The sequence below is a fragment of the Stigmatopora argus genome, chromosome 11 (genome assembly GCF_051989625.1).
Source record: "Stigmatopora argus isolate UIUO_Sarg chromosome 11, RoL_Sarg_1.0, whole genome shotgun sequence".
Taxonomy (NCBI): Eukaryota; Metazoa; Chordata; class Actinopteri; order Syngnathiformes; family Syngnathidae; genus Stigmatopora; species Stigmatopora argus.
This window is the reverse complement of record NC_135397.1, coordinates 13,854,922-13,878,428: the sequence shown is the minus strand read 5'-3', so window position 1 is coordinate 13,878,428 and position 23,507 is coordinate 13,854,922. Positions and strand designations below refer to the sequence as shown.

Sequence of the window (23,507 nt, the reverse complement as noted above, 5' to 3'; positions counted from 1 at the left end):
GTTAGTGTGCGTTTGTCTTTCTCTTGGTGAGTGTATCGCTCTTTTTAACAAGGCCTGAATGACAAACACGTTGGACGGTTAGCGGCTGACAGAAATGGCGGCTTTTGATGCTTCGCAGGGGATCCATGAAATAAACAACAGGCAGAGAATGTGGGGAAATGGAAATAAAAAAATGTAGTGGGCGTTTCTTTTTCTTCCATTTGACACAATGAAACCCACATCTCAATGCGCAGTGTCATTGTCTGGTGAAAACTTTATATTTTCAAATATTTGCTATTATATTCGTAACATTCATTCATACACATTATCTGTACTGCTTATCCTCCGTATGTAAATCAGACACAAGGTACCGCAAGACTTTATCTGGGGGAGTGGAGTTCTTTCCCTTCCCAAAGCTAAAAATACAACTAGATTCTAACTGAATTAAACAGTCTGGACATTTGGTGTAAATTCCAACTAAATGTTTTTAAATTAAACAACCAGACATACATGTACTCTTAAGGTAAGATTGAGATAATACCAAGTTGTCTTGATTAACTTTGCTCATTGGAGCAATAATATTCATAAAATTGAATAGTGTTCTAGTTAATGTCATTAAGTATTCTTTCGTTGATGACCTCCCTGTAACATCGAAGTATTGCTGTTTAATTAGCTACAGTTAGTTAACTTCATGTCCTTGTTCACAATCTGTTCTATGAGTGCACGGACATTAAAGCCTTCCTTCCTGTGTCTGTAAACATAGAGTTTTAACAAGCATCTTGAACATATATATTTTACATTTAGCATTTTGTCAACGGCCACCCTACACTGGAGTATCCCAACCCTGTGCTCGCTATCCTAGTGTTTAACAAGTCTAGGGACCACCCCACACAATCATATTTATTTGCAACTGTGAATAAGTATATGTACTTGACCAACTCTGGCTAGATTCTATCAGCATGAGTAGGATATTACCCATAGAACGTCAAGTTTAGCCAACTTGCTAACCTAACAGGGATCCTCATATTTGGCCTCATATTTGACAAATACTAGACAAACTTATAAAAGTAAATGTAAAAGAGCCTGACTGGTCCATAGTCCTATGTTTGTCACATTTAAATTAGAGATCGTGCGTTTTCTCAGATATAATTTTGGACCTGTATACTCTTGCTGTGATGGTTGTAGTTTCCTCTTCATAACAAATGTTTATATTGTTAATGAACCCCTCCACTGCATACTGCAAATCGTTATGCCTTGTTCTGAGGGATAGTGCCTTGGCACTGGTACAAAACAAAACACTAACATACTAAGGTATATCTTTCCCTGGCATAGATTGTACCATTGTCACAAAGCTTGACATAGTAGCAACAGTATCTAAGTGAAGTGGAGCTTTTGAGAAATGTCAATCACATACAATAAAGTCAGGTCATCCTGTTTTTTTAAATGTTTTATAGTTTAGGATATCACAAGAGCAAAAATAAAATATATAGCACCAAAGTCACTGCTCTGCATGAGGTTTCTTTTAACAAACCCTAATTTTCATCACTATTTGTTTTGATGAAATCAATCTGTCCTATTGGCGATTACTAAAGAATGGATAAAGATAGAAACAAACTTTATTTATGCTAAAAGAAGACGGTCTGCTCTTTTTTTGTGGGGTATGCTTCTCCATACGCCAGCGACAACCTCACCCGGAAACCCTGAATCTGAATCCTCAGTTTTCTGAAGTCAAACGCACGGAGACGAGGGAGTTACGGGTTGACATATAAAAGAATTTATTTCTCATGTGCACAAAAGGAAATGGAACATAAGTGAAAGAGAGCAATGATTGAGGCCACAGGGCTTTCCGTATAACTTTCTCATCAGAAACCCCCTTTTACGTTCATGACACCTCTCCAGTGTATATATATTTTTTATTTTTTTATTTTTTAGAATAGAGCCATTCCCTCAGAGGTGCTCCACTTAGCACAGCTAAGATTCTTATTTTGATGATGGTGGCGTACACCCTGCGCTCACTCCTTTTACTGACATATCCAGCTTCATGTGGACAGAAATCAGCGAGAGAGTGTCTTCTTCTGACATCATCATGGTACCAGAGGATGTCCAGTAGATGGAATTTTACTTGGATGAGGGGATGAAATGGATGTGTCTATACATTGAGAGCTGAATCGTATGAACTCAATGATCACAACATCTATAAATGGCTAACGGGACAGCAGTTGTGTTGATTTTCTTTTTTCCAAAGCAGACAAACCGTCGCTGAAAGGAACAGACTTTGACGCCACACATCAAGATTAGTCAGTGGCCCGACAACAAAAGATGATACAGAGAGCCATTTAACTTGTTGCATAGTGAAATAAAACATCATCATGGCATTATTATGGACAGAAAATGACAAAGACAGCTCAAATTTGCAATATGAGCCTGCTACAAACAGCAGTTGTGCCTTCCTCTATAGCACAATGTGACAATTAAGACACACATGTAAATGCATCGGTCTGTTTATATCTACAAAGAGGGTGAGCCGCAGTATTTACAAAGAAGAATTGTCTTCACATTATTCACAAATCATTCTATAAAGCAACAGAAGGCTAGAGTCGCATGATGTTGTTGACGTGTTTTTTCGGAGATAATACTGCTTCATTTATACACACTGTAAATAAAATATTAAATATCAAACTAAGTCTTTGGCAAATGTAGTTAAAAATACATTCACAAAATAGTCCAAAAAGAAAAAGAACCAGTACTTTTTTTCAGTCCACGATGAGAGTTAAAGGTGATGCAAAGGACGGTGCGCGTGTGTATTGAATATCGGGAAAAAAAAATCTGGATATAAGGCATACGTTGAAGCTAAGTTAGTAAGTTACAATTGGTATGCACAACTGTAGGCATCTAGTGGTATGACCAAGTAGCTGATTAGGAATTTGGAGTGGAGCCAAGGAGCTATGGCTTACAAAGTCCATGCACACCACGTCAGTCTTGTTCCCGAAAATTCATTTCAGAATCAGGAAATTTGGAAAATAAAATGGAACAGTTGTAGTGCAAAAAAAGGATGTTTATGGACATAACGGTAATATTAACAAAGTGTGACAACTACGGCCAGAATTTTTTTACATGACAATTTGTGACAGAAAAAAATAATTTAACATATTTAAAATCCAAGTTGACAATTTTATTTTTGTAAAACAATTTACATCTGATTGTTTGCCACATCCATAGATGAGGACGCCATTTTTTTCATGAGGATCAGCAAATAGAAAACAAAGCACGAGCACCATACGACACGACCATAATTAACGCATCGGCTGCAACTGACGGCAATAAATGTCCAATCCATTTCCAATGGCAGGGCTAGCAGCGATCATTTGCTTTAATTTCTATTGCCGTCAATGGCAGTAAAGCGATTAACATCCAACCAGCAAGGTTTAAAACCATCTCTCCTGTTAGTATCTCATTTAAGTCCCTGTAAAAGGAAAATAGATGTCTTTTCCCGGAAAAAAAAAATCCGAAACAATGAAATGTCAAAAATCAGATGTTACTTTCTAGTCTTAGCACATTTTCTGTAATTATCAAATCTGATTTCAATTTACAGGGACTTTAAAAACGGAAGAATCCTGCAGTTGATGAAGAATGTAAAGATGCATGAGTAAATGAACAACAGCAACAAGGAGGCAAAAGTAAAAAAAGCCAAAGCATGTTTTTTTCCACATGGAAGCTTCACACGTCTTCAATGTATATTTCTTAATATATATACTTTATATAATCTCTTAAAAGTCATTCTTGAACAATGAGGGCAGGATGGTTATGGTGACTCGTATGGCGCGTTGGCATTTCACCTTTCTTTCTAGTTCGCATGTCCCTGTGAGCTTTTCCTTTAGGATCCCCTTGTAACAATTCCCTTTGACTTCAGTGTTTTCTCAGACGCGGACAATACGGAGGCCTGAGCCTCGGCCCTGCAGTTTGAACTGGTCTCCATGGTAACTAGTGGCGGTCATAGGCAGTGGCAGCAGTGGGAGGTGCTGAGCCACGGGTTGCGGCACTATAATAATAAGGGGAACCTGAAAGTTAACAGAAGAATGTGCCGTTGGATAACACAAATCTTTTGGAATGGATTACGTTGTTTAGGCAGGCTGGTCACTTACTTAGTAACGCTGGATTGCTGAACCGCCATGCTTCATTATAAGTCGTGTACTGCGGATGAGAATACGGGTTTCCAGAAAAGTCTCCTCCTAAAGATAAACATCAGGAGAAACAAATGAAGAACACGGCTCTTTCAGACAACTTTTGACAATCAAAATGACTTAGTGAGTGCTTGTAATTTATCCTTCGAAGGAGGCTGTTTTAAGTGCCAAATTTATTTTGGTGCTACAACGTGTACAGCACATTTAAAATGGTGTCAAATATAAATAATATAACATTTCAAAACTTTGTCGCTTTCAATTGATCCGACGGAAATTCAAATAGGAGTTGTGGCAAGCATACGTGGGCATAGGAGGTTTCCCCTAACACTAAAATTTGTCTAAATTGTTTGTACTCCACTTTTTGGCCAATTTTTATAATCCTTTTGGTAGATCACCCCAGCAAAAACATCACCCCTGTGAGCGAAATATGAATTTTACCTCTCTTTCTGAGTCTTAGGGACAGGCGAGAATGGTCGATTTATTTGGTAAACAAATTGGCAGTGGCTCCTTAGCCGGTAACCGGTCAAATAGTCCCAGGGGCTATTTAGCCGGTAACCAGTCAAATAGCCTATATGGCCCCATATGGCTATTTAGCCGCTAAGAATTCTGTGTGGGGTAAATAGTAAGAAACTACGGCTACGGAGCCACTGCCTAAATAATAGTCATTAAATCCCTATTCACCTAATGTTAAAATCTATCAATTGGCAATAACACATCAAATTTCAATAAGATTGGTTGAATGGTTTAGAAAATCCCCTATTCACTCAATGTTAAATAATAGGTTACCGGCTAAATAGCCCCTGGGACTATTTGACCGGTTACCGGCTAAGGAGCCACTGCCAAACAAATTTACTCCCGTTCGCACATACTGACTTCGCCCACCCGTTCAAGAAGACATCCTCAAATGTATATCATATAATAATAAACGACATCAATGGCCTAGAGGAGGCTGTTGTTCTAGTAGTTAGTTAAGTTCCGTAATCGCAACAAAAATGCATGTTGGCGGTCAAGCTGTCTTCTGATGTGATTGGTGGATTTCCAGATGCATAAAAGAACCAAAGTGAACAATCCTGCACAACGGTAGATGACAGACATGTCTATGAAGTACTGACCAGCGAACAAGAGAAAAATCTCATCTGCAGTTTCATTTATGAGATTTTATTTGTAAGTATTTTAATAAACCTTTCACACATTTATTCTAAGACTCCTTCTAAACTAACTTAACTTTGAGCCCTTTGAGTTATTTAAGCTCTAAATGATATTCGAGATATTAAATGGAGTTAATTGTTGTTGCAATTAAATGCAAGTGGGAACTGTTGTGTTCAATAAACAGCTGATAGTGAAGTGTTTTTCCTTCATTTGAGCGTATTTTAAGCTCTCACGCCTTTTATATTTTGGTTCACAATGCAAACAGCTGAATGGATTTTACCATCGATTTACCACCTGAGCAGCAAGTGGATGCTAGCTGAAGCCTTCTTGCTTTCTTCAATTGCATATTTCAAATTTTTGAGTTATTTTATGTTTTTATCATCAGGGCACCCACCCAGCTAAATTCTCACAGGCTCACATTTTTTAAAAACTGCCACAGCTGTTGCCCGCCTCATCACCTCCACCAGCTGCTCATCACTTTGTTTTTGTCTAAAAAAGAATCCCTTCGTTTTCCATCTGCCACCCAGTACAATTTGGTCTGCGTCGGCTTCGGCTACCCCACCATAAGACCGGTTGTAACTTAACTAATACATAGAAGTCTTCTGAAATACATTACCAGTCAAAAAGTTGGGCAAATCTTCAAGTGCAATTGAACAAGGACCAAACCAGTCTATACAATATTGGCCTGGAGTTCATTCTAGTGTAAAGAGCCTTTATAAAAGAGCTATCTAATTTAGATTTTGTGTTATAGTTGAGGACATTCCATAATTGAAGAAAACATAAAGACCGTGATTTTGTCCTTTGCAACCTGATTCCATAAATTCCTGTTTATAAACAGTGGACCTTGATGATACGAATCAATCACTTTACAAGTTTGTCACGATATGGTTGTCAAGAGAGAAAATAAGTCTTAGTATGCAAGTATGCAAGCACATTTTACTTCATATGAGCAATTGGAGGAATCCAGAAAAGCCTCTCTCATTTGGCGTGTCCAAGTACCTTGGCATCCCGTCACATAATGCATCTCGCATCAAAAGAATCCCCTATGTGCTAACCTATAGCTCATCCTTGTTGTCTTACATCTAACTTACACCCTCCATTTTTTTTCATGTTATATATATATATATATATATATATATATAAATAAATGTATATATATATATGTATATATGTATATATGGTATATATATATATATATATATATATATATATATATATATATATAGAGAGAGAGAGAGAGAGAGAGAGAGAGAGAGAGAGAGAGAGAGAATGTATAACACATACATTTTAGAGAAGACAGTTTTAGTTCGTTGGTTGTTCAAGGCTGCGATATTTTCACAATGTTGTTTGCTGCATCCACCCTTGCTTGTCGTGTAACCAGAGCTCATCCCTTAGAGAGATAGTGATTTAAATATTTACAGGCCCTCCACGCCTCTGTGTTTTGACCCTTAACTGTTTGCTATGAACCTGAACTGCAGGTTAAGTAGAGGGGAAAGAGATACGCTCCGCAGCCCCGGGTGTCCGGGGAGGCGAAGAGAGGAGCGAACGCGCTGTTTATCGACAGGGCTAGTGAGAGTGTGCCGTGTGGACACGGTGAGGGTAATGAGCGCTGGGAGCTGGAGTGTAACTGAGAGGAACTGTCCTATCTCATGGCCACTGATTGTGGTGATCGCCTATTGAGTTCATCTAATGTCCTCGTCGGCAGACGAAAAGCGCAATCTAACACAGCTATAACAAGCTCGCCTCAATCCCGTCCCTGCTTTCACATTAGCCAACGACTTAGTTGGAGTTTTGTCACAGAAAGAACAAGCACGAGGAAGCTCCATTTTATATATAAATTCCATTCCAATAAAGTGTCACCTACCTGGAACCATTCCAGCGAGTGTCGAGGTGGGGTAGCTGCCTTGTCCCGTTGGGGGTACATGAGGCGGATAGCCCGGTAAGGTGGTGCTTGCCATGTCTCGACCTGTTAAAGACACACAGAAGGCAAGCGTTAACAATTCTATTTCTACCTTAATGTTTTTACAAAATGTTTCTTAACTGAAGAAGTGGTTTGAAACAGGAGCAAACAAGGCAACCCATAACTTGTCACCACCCATAGAAGTTGGAGTTGGTTTTCCTTTGTGAGTGGAATGCAGTGGATAATATGACATTATTTTATTAGTTCTACCATTCTACCTATCTGCTTCTATGACTTTTACTCAATCATCGAGGATATTTGCGTTACACAAACCACGCGGGTCAGAATTTAGATTCCATCCCTTTAAATGTATTGCTGTAACATACAACTATTGCTAACGCTGCACAATGAGCGCTTGCATCGGACATATCGGACAGTGCATCCCGGGCATCACGCACGTGACTTTTGAGCAAGCATGCTGGAAACAATGACGTTTTCTCATCAAGGACGTTAATAAGCCAACATTGTAAGCCGCTTTAAAACTGACAGCAGGCCACCGAGAGCACTCTCTGATCTCTCCTCCACATTCAGCCCTCTAATTAAATGTGACACCACCAGGTCTGGCTTGATGAAGAGGGCACACAGGACACAGAGCCACAAGTCCAAAACAGGACCTAGCATCAGCCCTATGCCTCCGCCGCCCCTCCCCTCCCTAACTTCTCCCCAATTTGGCCTCCTGTCGCCCCCTCAGACGTTGGGCCTGTCACGAGGCAAGAAGGTCCAAGAGGCCCATTGTTAAGCCTGGAGACAAGCAAGAGGTCATAGCAGGAGAAAAGCAGGGTGAAACAGGGGGAGAGGGTAGTTAGTGTTAATGAGCGGGAAGCAGCTTCTGTATAAACAAAAGTTTTAAAAAAAATTAAAAGAACGGCTTGTTTTTTTACATGCTTCTCCTTGGCACATCCTGATAAATCCAGACTAAAGGGGTAAGTTATTCTAATTAAATGCAGAATGGATTGGTTTATATGGGCCCTTAAAGCAGTACCTGCTATAAATTGTCGCCTGGCTTAGAGGCTGTAGTAAAGGGCACGGCTAGTGGAGCCTCGGCATTAACAGCGAGGCACGACTGCTGGGGCAAAATCTGCTAGAGACCGGTCTCTGACAGAGGAGGGGGTAAAGGATGCCTCATGGGGCTCCTGGTCTACGGACATAGAGGGTGATGGGTGGGAGTCTATTAGGTAGAAGGACGATTCAAAATTGCTTTCCAGATGCGATGTCATCATGTCAAATGTCACAACACACATATGCCGTTACACTCGGAGACATGAGGGTAGCGTTATGCAATTGCTCTATCTCTGCCAAAATACATTGAAAAATTAAGAAAAAAAAAATGAAAAAAATCTCTGCATCCTTTCCACCCATTACATTTTGCTAAATCATTAGTACTATTGCAATGTCATGACATTTTTTCATAATCCGTGAATGCCAACTCAATTGGATATTTTGGGTAAATATATTAATTCGTTTTCAAAGCCACTCAGGTTTACTAAGTGCACCCTTAGACTGTTTGCCAGTCAGACATAGGGCACACAGAGATAGACAAAGTTAAGTGAAAGAACGACTGCACCATGATGTTCCACAGGTAAATATATAATTGCCAACATTACAAAGTAGATTGGATTTCTATTCAAGGCCATTCAATTGATTTCATACAACATCACGTAAACATTGAACAGAATCAGTTACCTTGAGCAATAAAAAATATAAAGCCATTTTTATCTTTTTATAATTTTTGGCAAAAACCATTTCTTTCCCCACAAAATGACATATCTGAAATATAACAAAGTTGATCGACTTTTCCAGTTTCGATTTGAAATTTGCTTAACAAATCGATGTATCGGCCCAGATCAATGTATCGTTACATGCCTCGTCATAAATTAGAGAGATTAGAATTTCCTCATTAGAGATCACTAAGTGAATATCTTATCTGGACTTTTTGGCAGAAGGTCAAATGCACATACTGTACCTAAAGACAAACAGTCAGCCATTGTCTCTCAAATTCAGATACGCACAATATAGGGGCTTGTTAGAAAACCCACACTAGTGAACATAGAAACGAACCCATGTATCGAACCAAAAACTAATCTCATATCCAATTTTTCATGGAGTATTTAACATGAATTTCATGGATTCTTTCTCCCAACAAATAAGGCAACTTTTGGCTGGCTCCAAAGCTTGCTCTTTGATGTCATTTGGCTGATGAGCATCGGCATCTTTCATTGGTGCCGACTTTGCCTCTGCGACCTATGCAATCAATGTACGCTCTGTGTCCGACCGACTCTTTCCACGTCTGCCGCAGAGGCTCCTCTGTTGGCTGGGGCCTGCGGGGAGGGACGGTTCTTTCCCGACACCATGATAGGCTCATTAGCTGCTTCCCCGCATCATTGTTGTTTTACAACAAGACTGTGTGTTGCGATTCCTCATTAAGATAAGGGCTGCTCTATGGAGGGGGAGATACAGCCCTGTCAGCACTATCAACCAGGCAATGCAACTGACTGCTTTCCCATACAATCCCACAGTGGCCTTTCCAAATCTCATTTCTCTCTCTTTTGTGCAGCTGGAACAGTGCTGTGAATTCTGTACGTACAAAAGAAACGTCATCTTTTTTGTCCCACTGATCAAATCATTACTGCGTGGTTGACGCATATATCACAACGAGTGAGCTCTATGTTTAATTGGCTCATCCCAATGTGTCACATTTTCTGTTTAAGAAGGCACAGTGCGCTTAAAAGATTACTGCAATAAAATACTCTTCTGTCTTCATCTAATTATGTAATCTTCTTAACACTTTCAAATTAGGCAAATTTCAAATCTATGTGTTCTTAGCATCATGTTAGCCATTTTAATTCTCTTGTCAAGAATTACTGTAACATTCACCTTGAGATTCATTATCACCACCCCGTTCCATTAATCACAGCCAACCAGACATATGAACTCTTTCAGTGATGGATCTCTAATCCATTGGACTAAAAGAAAGGGAGGATTGGATAGGCTAGTATTGAATATGCTGCGCTAGTATAGGATAGGATAGGGTGGAATAGAATAGTCTTGCAGCCCCTCCAGTCAAAATGCATTGGTCAACTTAAACCATTAGTTTGTGAATTCCTCGAGATTTCCTGATGTCTGAAACATGATATCCACTGCAACCCATCTCATCTCATCTCATATTCTGAACCGCTTTATCCTCAATAGGGTCACGGGGGGTGCAAGAGCCTATCCCAGCTGACTCCGGGGCAGAGGTGGGGGACAACACCCTGAATCGGTGGCGAGCCGAGCGCAGGGCACAAGGAGACAGACAACCATGCACAATCACACCCATACCTAGGGGCAATTTAGAGTGCCCAATCTGCCTACCATGCATGTTTTTGGAATGTGGGAGGAAACCAGAGTACCCGTAGGAAACCCACGCAGGCCCTTGGAGAACATGCAAAGTCTACACAGGTGGACCAACCTGGATTTGAACCCAGGACGCCAGAGCTATGAGGCCGACGCTCTAAGCACTCGCTGCAACCCTTCACACTTAAAGTAGATTGGACTTCTATTTCCGTCAATGACACTGAATGAAACAAGTTCAATTGCAGACCAGCAAAACACTGTCTAGCTCAAACCAAACTTTGATAAAGCTTCCCCAGGCCCAAGCAAGGGTTTTCACAACAGCCAAGCAACATTGTCAAACAACTTACCAATACCGACGCTTCGTTCGAGATCAGTGAACTCTGAAACTAATCAGACGCTGTGTTGCTTATTGTCCCGGAGATGAGGCCGAGCCCTGGGTAAAGGGAGCCTGTCAAATCACACAGCCTGATGATGGAGATGGAAAATAAACTCGAGGTCCTTTGGGACCCTTCTCTTCAACAACAAGACTGGAGATGCTATAGAGTTCTCTAAAATCTGTCTCGGCAGCACAACCGACACCACGTCCACAGACCTCGTCAACCATAGAAATGGACTGTTAAGAACTTACCGCAGCCTTCTGACTGATGTGTTCACACAAAGCTGCACTGGTCTTCTCTCAAGTGAGCTTTTCATCCTTAAACACACTCCAAGGAACTTTAGAAAACAAAGGGCTCCTTGGCTCTTTCGCCCATTGGATGTTCAGGATATAGTCGTGATTACATACATTATTAAAAAAATCTGGATTATTACAGATAAAATGTTCCCACCACAAGCGACATAAATCCTGCGTACTCAAGCAAATGGACAGGATGAAGATTTTGGTTTTAAGATTTAACTTAATTCATCATGTAATGTGTATTCAAAGATTAATGAGCCATCTGTGTGTGTGGGTGTGTGTGGGTACGTGGTGGTGGTGGTGGCCAGGGGGGAGGTTGTTATATATATTAATCAGAGGTGTGGGCGTGCCGAGACAAACCTTTTGGTTCGAGCCTGCTCTTCAGGTTAGATGAGTTCATACTAGATAAAAAGATGGACTATCACCCAAAATGACCTGGATCTACCTTTGTAGAAATACTGGTCAAGAGTAGCAAATTAAATAATTCAGAGATGATGCCCGATCAAATCACTGACCAGTGTTCAACGTACAACTATACTTTGCTGCGGATCACAATGATGATTGAAAATAAACTCCCTACGTTTTAAATCACTTCCATTTCCTTTTTCTTAACATTTTCAAGTTGACACATACAGAGCAGTATATGTACTAAAAAAACTCTACTACCTTGCGCACCCTTACACCAACTGTTATACCACACCGAGTCTTGTTTTTTGTGTGCGGTAGTAGCAGTATTCCCACATGCTTACAGCATGCGGTCATATTGTGACAAGGGTTAATAAAGTACACAATAGCTGTTTCTCAATATAGTTTCTTCTCTGTACTTTTGTCTTAGACATGAAAAACGTCATCAGTGTCAGATCAAGTACTGTTCCAAATCAAGTTTGCATCTAGTATGGCGTGGCCAAATACCCTATTTCTGGGGTCAGCAACCCGCTTCTCTTTTGCACTACCTTAGTGGCTCCATGGAGCTTTTCATGACAAAAACATTCTTAAAGTTGTCCAAAGCTGTAAAAATGTGTCATCTCATTTTCTCTTCTCATTTTCTGAACCGCTTTATCCTCATCAGGGTCGCGGGGGGTGCTGGAGCAAATCCCAGCTGTCTCCGGGCCAGAGGCGGGGGACACCCTGAATCGGTGGCCAGCTGATCGCAGGGCAGAAGGAGAAGGACAACCCTGCACTCTCACACTCATACCTAGGGGCAATTTAGAGTGTCCAATCAGACTACCATGCACGTTTTTAGAATGTGGGAGGAAACCGGAGTACCCAGAGGAAACCCACACAGGCCCGAGTACAACATGCAAACTCCACACAGGTGGACCGACCTGAACTTGAACCCAGGACCCCAGAGCTGTGAGATCAACGTGCTAACCACTCCCTCCACCGGGCCGCGCTCTAAAATTGTGTAGAATAAATATTAAATGTTAACATTTCTGTCAACGTAGATTTGCGTCATAGCCTGTGCCACATGTTTCTATCAGCATTACCAACTCATTTGCATTCATTGCCAATGCAGAAGGATTGCCTGAATCTATGCTATTTGTATATATATATATATATATATATATATATATATATATATATATATAAATATATATATATAATATATATATATATATATATATATATATATATATATATATATATATATATATATATATATATATATATATATAGAGAGAGAGAGAGAGAGAAATTGTTGGCATATTCAGGCAGTTAAATATATTTAGGGTTCTGCATCTGAACGTCATGTAATACTGCATGATTGGTCCATGATTTGGAATATGGTCTTGCCAGGTTAAATATCACACACACACACACAATATTTCTACATTCCTTTTTTTCGGTCATGACATTATAATTTTGTTATACTTTCGAAGAACGACTATCCAACAGAGCTTTTTTTATATCGCCAATTGTTTCTCAAAAATGGTTTTCAAAACAAATAGTTATCAAATAATCTGACCAACCGGAATCCTTGTCATCATCATCAATATCATCATTTTAAATTCCAGTCAACGTGACATCAACAAGAGTCATGTCGTGACAGGTTATAACTCACAAATTTGACGATGAGCTCATTTTAGCATGCAGTTCTTGTCCGAGCAATTTTGTGCCAATTTTTTTTTGTCAATGAAGATGTGCGTGTTTTTTAAGATAAAAAAGGCCTGCTTTCAATCCACAAGCCTGCCCACGTATTCAGCACCCAACTCAGGTGGAAAAAAGGGAGAATTCTGCAATTTACGCAAACAATAGGGGCAGATATACACCCACAAATACATTACGCTGTAAACACAATTTTCTATCATGAAAACACCAAGCTCTGCTTTTTTGTCCAGCATGAACAATCCATTTTTTCAACTCCCAGGTAAATAGAGGACACTTCTGCTACTACAACCTTGGAAAACAAACCTCAGCTACACATTAATCATTCATCTTTAATAGATTATGCAAATTTCAGGACATAAAAATCAACAAGATCAATAACAGTGCGGATTTTAATTAGGAGCAGAAAACATTTCAAGAATGAGTATAATCTCATTGCTGCCGCTCCGGTACGGGAGAATAATTTATTGATAATTGGATGCCAGCCTAAGTGAGCGAGGTAATTTAGTATTTTTCCCCCTCCAGCCTTGGCATACATTCCTATTTGCTAACATCATGCACTAACTACATGCGGCCGATCAGTCTTTACATAAAAAAATGAAGTCGTAAAAGCAATCTGAAATAAACATCTCCGTCTAATGTTTTCAATGACCGCATCAAGGTTTGTTTGTTGACTCGAAACCAAGTTTTATCATGAAGCCTTTACATTCTACGGCCCCCGGGCCCCCCAGGTGGCTTGGTGGCCACCTGCTATGTGTATGTTCCCCGAAGCGAGACCGCTTTCATAGGAAGGGTCTGGCAAAAAAGAAGAGAGGAGGGGGCAAGTGCACCTTTCTTCTCCTGAGGCCCAACTTTTCTCGGGAAATCCGCCTCCCACATACTCAGGAGGAAAAAGGGGGTCTTTCTTTTCCTTGGGGGGGCTCGGGGGGATCATTTGAGAAGGGCCAGTGCCGTTTTCAATCAGGCTGTCCGCGACTTTACTTCTCTTACGCGCATGTCCGCTCCACAATTATGGGACTTTTAATAAAAAACGGCAGGCTTATTCTTCCGAGTAAGCCTAACCTCTCGTGGGAATCGTGACAACAAAACGATATTTCAGTCAACCAGTAGTCATCAAACTCTTCGTGAAGACTCGGCACAATTGAAAGTGTGGTGATGTGATACGACTATGACAAGTTATATATTACACCACACCTGCTATCACTTGCTGACTAACGAGAGATGAGGGCTGTATAATGGAAAGTTAAAGGCAATAACAAAACTTGCAGGAAAATATTATTTATTCTGTCAAAAAAAAAAGACTAACATTACGCTAAGCTATTGTCAGCCAAGTTTCCTCTTTTGCATTGTACTATGAAAAATATTTTCTAATAAATGCAGAGACTTTATGTGAACTGTGAATCTGGTACGACTGGACCTGGAGTGTGGAGATGTTTGTCAGTAAAAACAAAATTAAACACCATTGAGAGTTAGGTGAAAAAAAATCAGCAAATTTACTTGTTACACATAAAAATCTAGGAACAAAGTGCCCCCATTTGGAGGAAGTCCATGTGATGTATGAATTCTCACCCACATGTTGAGAATTCAAGAGTTATAAAGTCACCTACTGGTGGATTTTTTTCAATATGTTTACATTTTTAGAAAAAATCTGAGTCCATTTGCAAAAGATAGAAGTGCTTAAACAGGTCTTAAATGGAAATAAATTAAAATACTAAATATAATGCGATTTCAGCTATTTTAATTTTTCACATATTTTTGCAATTTACTGTCGTGCCTAGTCTTTATATGGGAGTCCTTATATTGTATCTTTTGCGTATTACATAAAGGTCAAATATTTAGTGTGTGCATTAGAAAAAATTAAATAAATTACGATGTGTGATTTTTTTTATTTATCAAAATCTGGTTGCATTATAAACCATTGTTTTGTTGTTGTCATTTGTTTAAAATAATATTTTAAATGTTTTATTGCCATAAAAAAAGATTGTTTTTCATTATTCTGAAATGGGATTTAAGGGTAATTGATCGGTTTTCATGCTAAATGGAGGCACCATCATTTATTCCATAAAATTCCATAGGTTATTCTTTTTTTGTGTCTCTAGGTGAAAAAGTAAATTTTCCTAGTATTGCAATCGTACAACCATCCCATCACTGAGAATTTTTACACCTAAGCTTTAACGTAATTACTTTCCTCCCCAAAGAAATTGGAACATATTTATTCCTTTAATTGGGAAAAAACATCATGTGAGATGTAGTCACAAAACACCCCTCTAAATATAATTTCCAAACACTGTACAGTAAAAAAAACGATAGATTTTAACATGTTGAAATAAACTGAGATGAATCATTTCAAAAGATGCTGAGCATCTTCAGATTTTTTTTCAGATTTTTTTTTGTACATCTCCGCTTTAGTAGCCATTCTCCTTTTCCCGTGTTTAATCTTTATTAGGGTCGACCTCTCTTTTCTTCACAATGAGAGCAGGCAGCCACTCATACTGCAACTGCTGTCAATCAACAGGCTATCATACCCTTTGATGACAACCAGGGTGTCACAGTGAGAGCAGCAGCTGTCTCTTATGTGAAGTGTTCTCCCTCAATCTGTTAGCGAGCCGATTCGACGCATTAAAGGGCCTTGTGTAGGACGTTAGAGGCTCAGATTATATCGATGTTGAATGTATTCCCACAAAAAAAGTCATCTGAAGGTTGATAAGGTTTGGAAATAGTCAATCGTAGAAAGAGTTGTGTTTATCTCCTAAGCTTTAAACTTTAATCTCTAATGTGCAAGAATATGGCTAATTATCACTGTTATCATGCTGTGTTATTGGAGGCCATAAACACTATTTTTAGTCATCAGCTGTTACTACCTTGATAGTGCACACTAAAGGCCCCTTAATGGAAAATGGAATGAGTTGGATCGTCAGTGGGAGAACAACAAAAAGCGCTTTCGGAAAATTGTATGTCTTCATGATCAAAAGGGGATTTGAGAAAGGGGGGGGCTGGCTATAAACGGATGTATGGGGCTAATGTCGTGGTTTACTGTGCGCGGTGGACGAACCGTACCTGTCACAACCGAGTAGCTCTGAGAGACACTGGAGGCGAGGTCTGCGCCGTTGCTACTGGAGAGGCTCGGCTTCACGTCTTCCAGGCCGGAGTTCATCGACGGGAGGGAGTACTCGTTGGCCTGTGTCAATACACGGCAAATACAGTTAGCTAAGGCCTCATTTCACAATGTCCTTGGTGCCATTTGCGTTCTGAGGAAATTAATTGTGCAAATGCAGTGAGGAACATAAAACAGTGCCAATAAAGTGGAGGTTAGAAGGCGTGATTTGGCATTTGCCCTCTCAGGAATCGCTAAAGAAAATCATTTGCATCATTTGAAAATAGGATTTGCGCTTAGAAAATGTATTCTGTAATTACAAGACTGGAAGAAATATGATCTGTTGTCAGGACAATAGGACAAATGTCTCCTTTCTCTATCCACTGTTGTAATCTCATATCACAAAAGACACGAAAGATGATGTGTTGTGTCAATCTCCAGTTTTTAAATATGATTTCCCTTTACTCATCCAGAAATCTGTAGTGGGTTCCAGAATACACCTAAATAAAACTGCAAATCAAAATTTGCATTTGCAATTATTATAGAGCTCTTATGTTTAATATTCCTTATAAAGTATTATTTATAATGTTTCCATTCAGTCTTTAAAATGATCAATTAAGCTACCATAGAAAAATCAGGTTTAAGCAAATTCATGAGATAAAAACAAAAAATTAAGATCAAACAATGTAACTCTCTAAATTGTACTCTCGGTGATTTCAAATCAGTGTCGTGGGAGTCAGTGAATGAGAATGCATTGAACTTAACTTGTTTGCTACTGTGCAATGCCTTTGGACTGGCAGATCCCATTTGCTGCCAACCCTCCCAGTTCAAATAAATCTCTTATTATGATTCCTGCTAGAGAGTTCCTGCCACACTGTTCCCCACACCCCAGTGATGTATGCGTGCATTAGTCCTTGTGTGAAGGAGAAGGAAGGCAAAGTAGGATGAGAGAGGGATTGGGAAAAGAGTGAAAGGAAGGAGGTGTCAGCTGGCGCTTTGTGCTCCACTGCAGTCATCCCTGTGACCAGTCAAGGGAGGAGACATTCAGGGCTTTGTTGCGGGAGAGACATGTGGTTGTGGTTTTTAAAGGAGTGGACAGCCCCCCCCCCCCAAAAAAAAATCTGCACTTTTTTCTACCTCGAAGACAACCAAAAATAAGGGGTTTTTTTTCTCATTTTTCATTGTAAATAAAGGTAAATAGGTATGTTCTTTTGATCTTAAGATGACACTTCCTGTCCGGCCTCTTGTTCAAGAGGGTAAGCGTGCACGCATCTGTTTGTGTGAATTGGTCGGGGTCCCTTAGGGCCAAGCCAGTGACCCCGGCCTTGTCCGCCTCTATCCCAGATAAACTCTAATTGTCTGCTTACAACTGTTCCCTGGCACTAGGCTGGATGTTCCTCTCTATTCCGGCGGGCCTCGGCGGCACAAGGGCCATTTTGTCATGCAGATGAGCCGTGGGCCGAACCGGGCAGCGTCAGGTCCCGACCACATGGCTGCCAGAAGTGTGGGAGGGATGAGGCCTATTGAGCCCGGCCTCTTCAAAATGGCTTTTTAATGGTCTGACGCAGACACCAGACAAGCTGCTAATAGCAAGCGGACCCCACCTTTTTAGCGCTTTAAGAAAAGGAAGGGGTGTTGCCAACAGGGGTGACAAAGAGGGGGCGCACACAAAGACTGCAAAGCAACCTGATTAATATTACTTTAAATTAAAACGGATTTTTCTGGACGCCATTTTTCGTCCACCGCCCTCCCTCCTCCCACTTTTTAATACCTTCTCCTCTGCTCTTCGTGATTGCAAGTCATTTCCAATTCGTTTTGGTATTGATCTTGCCCTAGAAATCACTTTAGTAATTAGCTGCATTAGGGACTGTATAGCTGGGCTACTGGGCCGTCCCTCTGATTTATCGCCGCTGTAATTCCCGGCGATCGCACAGAGATGAAAATGAACTCAATTAGGGTGGCGCTCACAATGCCCGGGCACCCACATAGAGTTAGCACGGCAATATTAATAGTCTCTTGTTGTTTAACTCTAGGATTCATGTAAATAAAGCTTAGGCGCCATTATTGACTGATGGTTTTCCAAACGGCCGTGAATGGAAGGACTTATTGGGAAATATAGACCTAAACCCACCTGCTCGGGTTTGATGTGTTCGGGGGTAGGGAAGACATCCGGATAGGAAGGGCGTTCAAACACACGATCCAGGGCCTCCAACTGTTGCTGGGTAAACGCGTCCGCTCGCAGATGTTTCCTTAGACTTTCCACGCTGCCCTGAGAATCGCCGCCTGGCCCGGAACCGTCCGAGCCACCTTAAAGTGCAAATAATAGATAATGTTTTCATGGGACTGCAAAATTAGGTTTACACAGTAAAAGTTACATGTCCTTTTTCAGTGCCATTGAACATGATAGATGCCTTGTTAACTAGGAATGGGGCTTGTAGTGGTTAAATGACGATGGACGGCCCGGTTGACGAGTGGTAGACCTCATAGTGCTGTGTTTGAGGGTTCCATCTCAGGTTGATCCTCATTGGGTGGAGTTTGCATTTTCTTCATTGGGCTTTTGTGGGTTTCCTCCGGTGCTCCAGTTTCTTCCCACATCGCAAAAAAATGCATGGTAGGCTGGATGAGCAGTCTAAAATACCCTTAGGTGTGAAAGTGGGCATTTTTGGATGTCCGTCTACTTGTGCAATGCGATTGGTTGGCCACACTACCATGGTGCCTACTTGGCCGGGATAGGATCCAGCACCCTCCGCGATCGTTGTGATAAGCGGTTTTGGAAAATGAATGGCTGAATAAAAAGATTACGAAGAAATATCAGTGGTTTGGCACTTTGGATTATTGACAAGCGTGGTGTGTCAGCAGGAAAGCTTTTCATGCATGTGAAAATTAAAAAAATATATAGAGAATTGATTCATTCATTCATTCATTCTCCGTACCACTTATTCCCAGAACGGTTGCGGGGGTTGCTGGAACCTATCTCAGTCAACTAAGGGCACCAGACGGGGCACACCCTAAATTGGCGGTCAGGCAGTCACGGGGCACGAGGAGCTGGACAACAATTCATACTCACACTCATATCTGGGGGCAACCATATGGGAGAAAACCGGAGTCTTCGGAAAAAAATCCACACAAACCGGCGGGTAACATGCAAAGTGGGATTGAATCGTCGCTCTCAGAACTGTGAAGCCGCCTTAAACAATTGATTAAATTATAATATTTAATGTAAGTAAATGTAATACATTTCACTACATTTTTATTCCATCATATCACTTCCTATATTTTCGTATCTATTCCATCGTAACATTTAATGACGCTAAAAGTTAATTTAAATCTATTTTATATTTGAAAAATAAAAATTCCACCTTAACACTAATCTAAAATAACATTTGAACTGGTAAGGCAGAAATAAGACCACATGTTCAATCACAATTTCAGAAAATTGCGCATTTATTTATTTATTTATTTCTATTGACTGGTGTTAAGGTAATTTCACATTTATTAAGTCTTTGACACATCAACTGTGATAGAGGTCCTGTCCATTTTTAGTGGATGAGTTAACTAGAATAATGTAGCAATTGCTTTGGTCCGTGACCGGACATTTCGTCGAAAGACGTTTGGTCCCCGGACGTTTGGTCGACCGGACGTTTGGTCGAACGGACGTTTGGTAGAACGGACTTTTGGTAGAATGGACGTTTGGTCGCTGGGTTCGCTCACTGTCAAATTATGACAGAGAGTTTACTGTTGATATTTTGATATTAGATATTTAGATATTAAACTCACTCTCTCTCATGAGTATAATTTTGAGAGCTGGTTTCAACAGTAACAACCCGGCGACCAAACGTCCGTTCTACCAAACGTGCGGTCTACCAAACGTGCGTTCTACCAAACGTCTGTTCTACCAAACGTCTGGTCGACCAAACGTCCGGTCGACCAAACGTCCGGGGACCAAACGTCCGGGGACCAAACGTCCGAGTACCGCTTTGGTCATTATTGAAAGGACAGTGTGTTTGCATACATTCGAAAGCGAAACGAATCAAGATTTGTGTGGACCAATGCCACCATGCTACTGATACTTTAGCTTCTTTCATGTATTTTCCCAAAAGCCACGGGGACAAAAGTAGTACCACTTTAGCAACAAGGCACTGAACCCCCATTCACTCGGATATCCTATTTTTCCAGAAGCTTTGGCCCTACCGAATCCCAAGAGGCTTTGTGAGATAAGCACCAGGCAAACACGTTTTAGAGCAAAATGTGAGTAAGAGTGATGGCAAGATGAGCAGAGGTAGTAAATTGCATGAGGGAACAACCTACATGTCTGCTTTTTTTTTGGATCTACATCGACTCTGCTCTGGTGTCCTCCACCTCTCCTCAGCAGCCGCCATCAACACGCTCATCATGTGATAGTTCGATGATAAGTGATGGATTACCTTCAGTTCAAATATATACTTGAAAGGGAAAGTGTTTCGGGTAATGGGATGAGCAGCCGTCAGGATCATAATTCAGGATTACCTCACACAAGCAAGTGAAATCCTCTCACAAAATATGCTCACATAGTATACTGAAATATGCCTTTTAGTAGTATGTGTTTTGAGTGTTTTTGGTGTGGCTGAGAGAACATTTCACTTATTTCAGTAGTTTCTTTATGGTCGAAAAAAAAAATGCAGTTAATGTGAGTATTTCGTATAAGGAGTGGGAAAGCTTCAATAGTGTAAGAACATTTGAATAGTATTTAGTCGTGTGTGAGAGCATTTAAGTGGAATAGTGAAACTGGTTTCACTCGTTAACAATTGAGAGTCTTTCAGTTGTGAGGCTATTATTAGCCCATATAGGTAAAAAAAATCAAGTTAAGTGTGATTGAGTAAAACATTGAAATTTGACATTTGAATCATCGTCAGCAAGCAATTTGTCTTGTGTCTTTGTTGGATACTATTTCCGGATAAAATTTGAGCAAAACAATTTTTGTACAGTTTTTCAAAAGTAGTGTATAAATTTCTGAGTGAAGCAAAATCTTTTGCTTGTGTGAGAATGTTCCAGTAGTGTGTGAAGGTATTTGTGTTAACTGTGAGACTAGCTAGTGTGTGTGGGTGTAAAATTATTTATTTTGTTTTAGAGCTTTTCATATTGATAGTGAAAAAACCTCTGTAATGTTTGCATGAGCATTTCAGTAACTGTTCAATAGTCTGAGAGCATCCAGGAATGCACTTGAGGGGGAAAAATTTGTAGCATTTGAAGTTATTCAAGTCCTTTTACGTAGTTTCTGTAGTATTTGTGAGTGAAAAAAATACTGTAGTTTTCCTGAGAACATTTGAGTCTGAGTGAGAGAAAGAGAGAGAGTATGTGTGGGTGTGTTTTTGTATTTCATTTGAGCAATAATAAGAATAGTGTTTGAGGTTGTTTCAGAAGTGTGTGTGTGTTTTAGGTAGTGTGAGTGGTTGTGTCATTCGTGGATGAGAATGTCTCAGTAGAATCAGTTTCGTTGGTGGTGTTTTATATGAGAGTATTTTTTTTGTATATATGAGGTGTAATCGTGAATGATGACCCTGCTGACTTTTCATAAGAAAGCGAATACAGCGATTTACCTCGGCAGCCCCTCATTCTACCACAGGCAAATGGATAGCCATTATTTTAGGCTTCTATTTCCTCCCACATGTATCACCCTTCCCTTTTTTTCCTGCGGCTTCCAACCACACCTAACGCATATTGCCTGTCCTCCAGTGCAAGGTGTGAAAGAGATGACGAGGGCAAACATATGTATTTCCTCACATCATCACCTCTATATAAACAAATTAGGCTGTGTTTTGGACCCAATCTACCATCACCCACATCATATTCATCCAACCCGGAACGAACCAAACAACAACAACAAAATGCTCCGGTTAAACCTTTCTCGAGTATTCCAGGGAGCTCCAGTCTAACAGCACTTTTTCCTCTGCCAAGCAATAGCGGATGAGGGCTTTAGCTCCCGTACAACTCTGTCATTCTAAATTTGCAGCAGATTATGTTCTCTCCTGGGCAAGCCGCCGCTGATATATGATATGCAAGTCCACTATTGATTGCCCGTTCCACCGGCAGAGGAGGGAGGCGAAATGAACTTGGAATGAACACCATGCCTCAACTCATTGTGCGTATAATACTCTACTTAATCCCACATTTTTCTCTGCTATGGAATTCAATTGATCAATCATGTTCCACTGATGGTACCATTTCAGGGGCGTTATTGCCATTCTGCTCGGCTGCTTGACCTTTTTTTCAATGGCTGAGGCCAGAGGATGAACCTGACCCACACCGAGAAATAGAATGAAATAGAGAACGGCAATTGGTTTTGAGGATTGGTGGATGTGCAGATGGAATAGAGGGTGCCATGGCTGTGTTTTAAGGGTGAAATACACCGTAGTGCCTTTTTTGGTGGTACACGTGGGGGAACATTTTTATTAGTGTACTCTACATTGTTTGTGATATTGTATACCGTATTTTCATGACTATAAGGCGCACTTAAAAGTCTTAAACTTTCTCCAAAATAGACAGGGCGCCTTATAATCCAGTATGCTTAATATATGGAAAAAAAATTAAGATGTGTCATTCGTTGAGGGTGCGCCTTATAATGCGGTACGCCTTATAGTCGTGAAAATGCGGTACATAAATTTTTCGAGCTTTTGTGAAACGGAAGCAAACAACAAAACAAACCCTTTTTCAACTGTTTTCCCTTTTTGACTAATCACGAATGATTCTTGCGATGAGTCGACTAATTGCTTCATATTTAAATCACTTTATTTTCTAGTTTATTACTCTTGGCTTTGCATTTTTAGCTGTCAATGCACAGTAATATCAAAAAGAAATGATAATTGTTGGACCTTCTGGAAGTATTTAGCCCTATCGTTTGTTTTCCAAAGCAAAGGCAGATTCTGACCAGTTAGAGCACATGTGTCAAAGTGGCAGCCCGGGGGCCAAATCTGGCCCGCCGCATCATTTTGTGTGGCCCGGGAAAGTAAATGATGAGTGCCGACTTTGTGTTTTAGGATCAAATTAAAATGA

General features: G+C 40.4%; 1 protein-coding gene across 2 annotated transcripts in view; it reads right to left on the bottom strand.

Moving 5' to 3' along the window:
• Positions 1–1,730: 1,730 nt before the first annotated feature.
• LOC144085010 (paired box protein Pax-2a) overlaps positions 1,731–23,507 on the bottom strand; it is a 40,667-nt gene continuing 18,890 nt past the window's right edge. For both annotated transcript variants that reach the window (XM_077613942.1, XM_077613943.1), the window contains 5 exons: positions 18,610–18,785; positions 16,442–16,562; positions 7,174–7,275; positions 4,122–4,208; positions 1,731–4,037 (listed from right to left, as the gene is read on the bottom strand). In XM_077613942.1, coding sequence (XP_077470068.1) covers positions 3,961–4,037; positions 4,122–4,208; positions 7,174–7,275; positions 16,442–16,562; positions 18,610–18,785 — 563 coding nt within the window. In that variant the 3' untranslated portion in view covers positions 1,731–3,960. The remainder of the gene's footprint in view (positions 4,038–4,121; positions 4,209–7,173; positions 7,276–16,441; positions 16,563–18,609; positions 18,786–23,507) is intronic.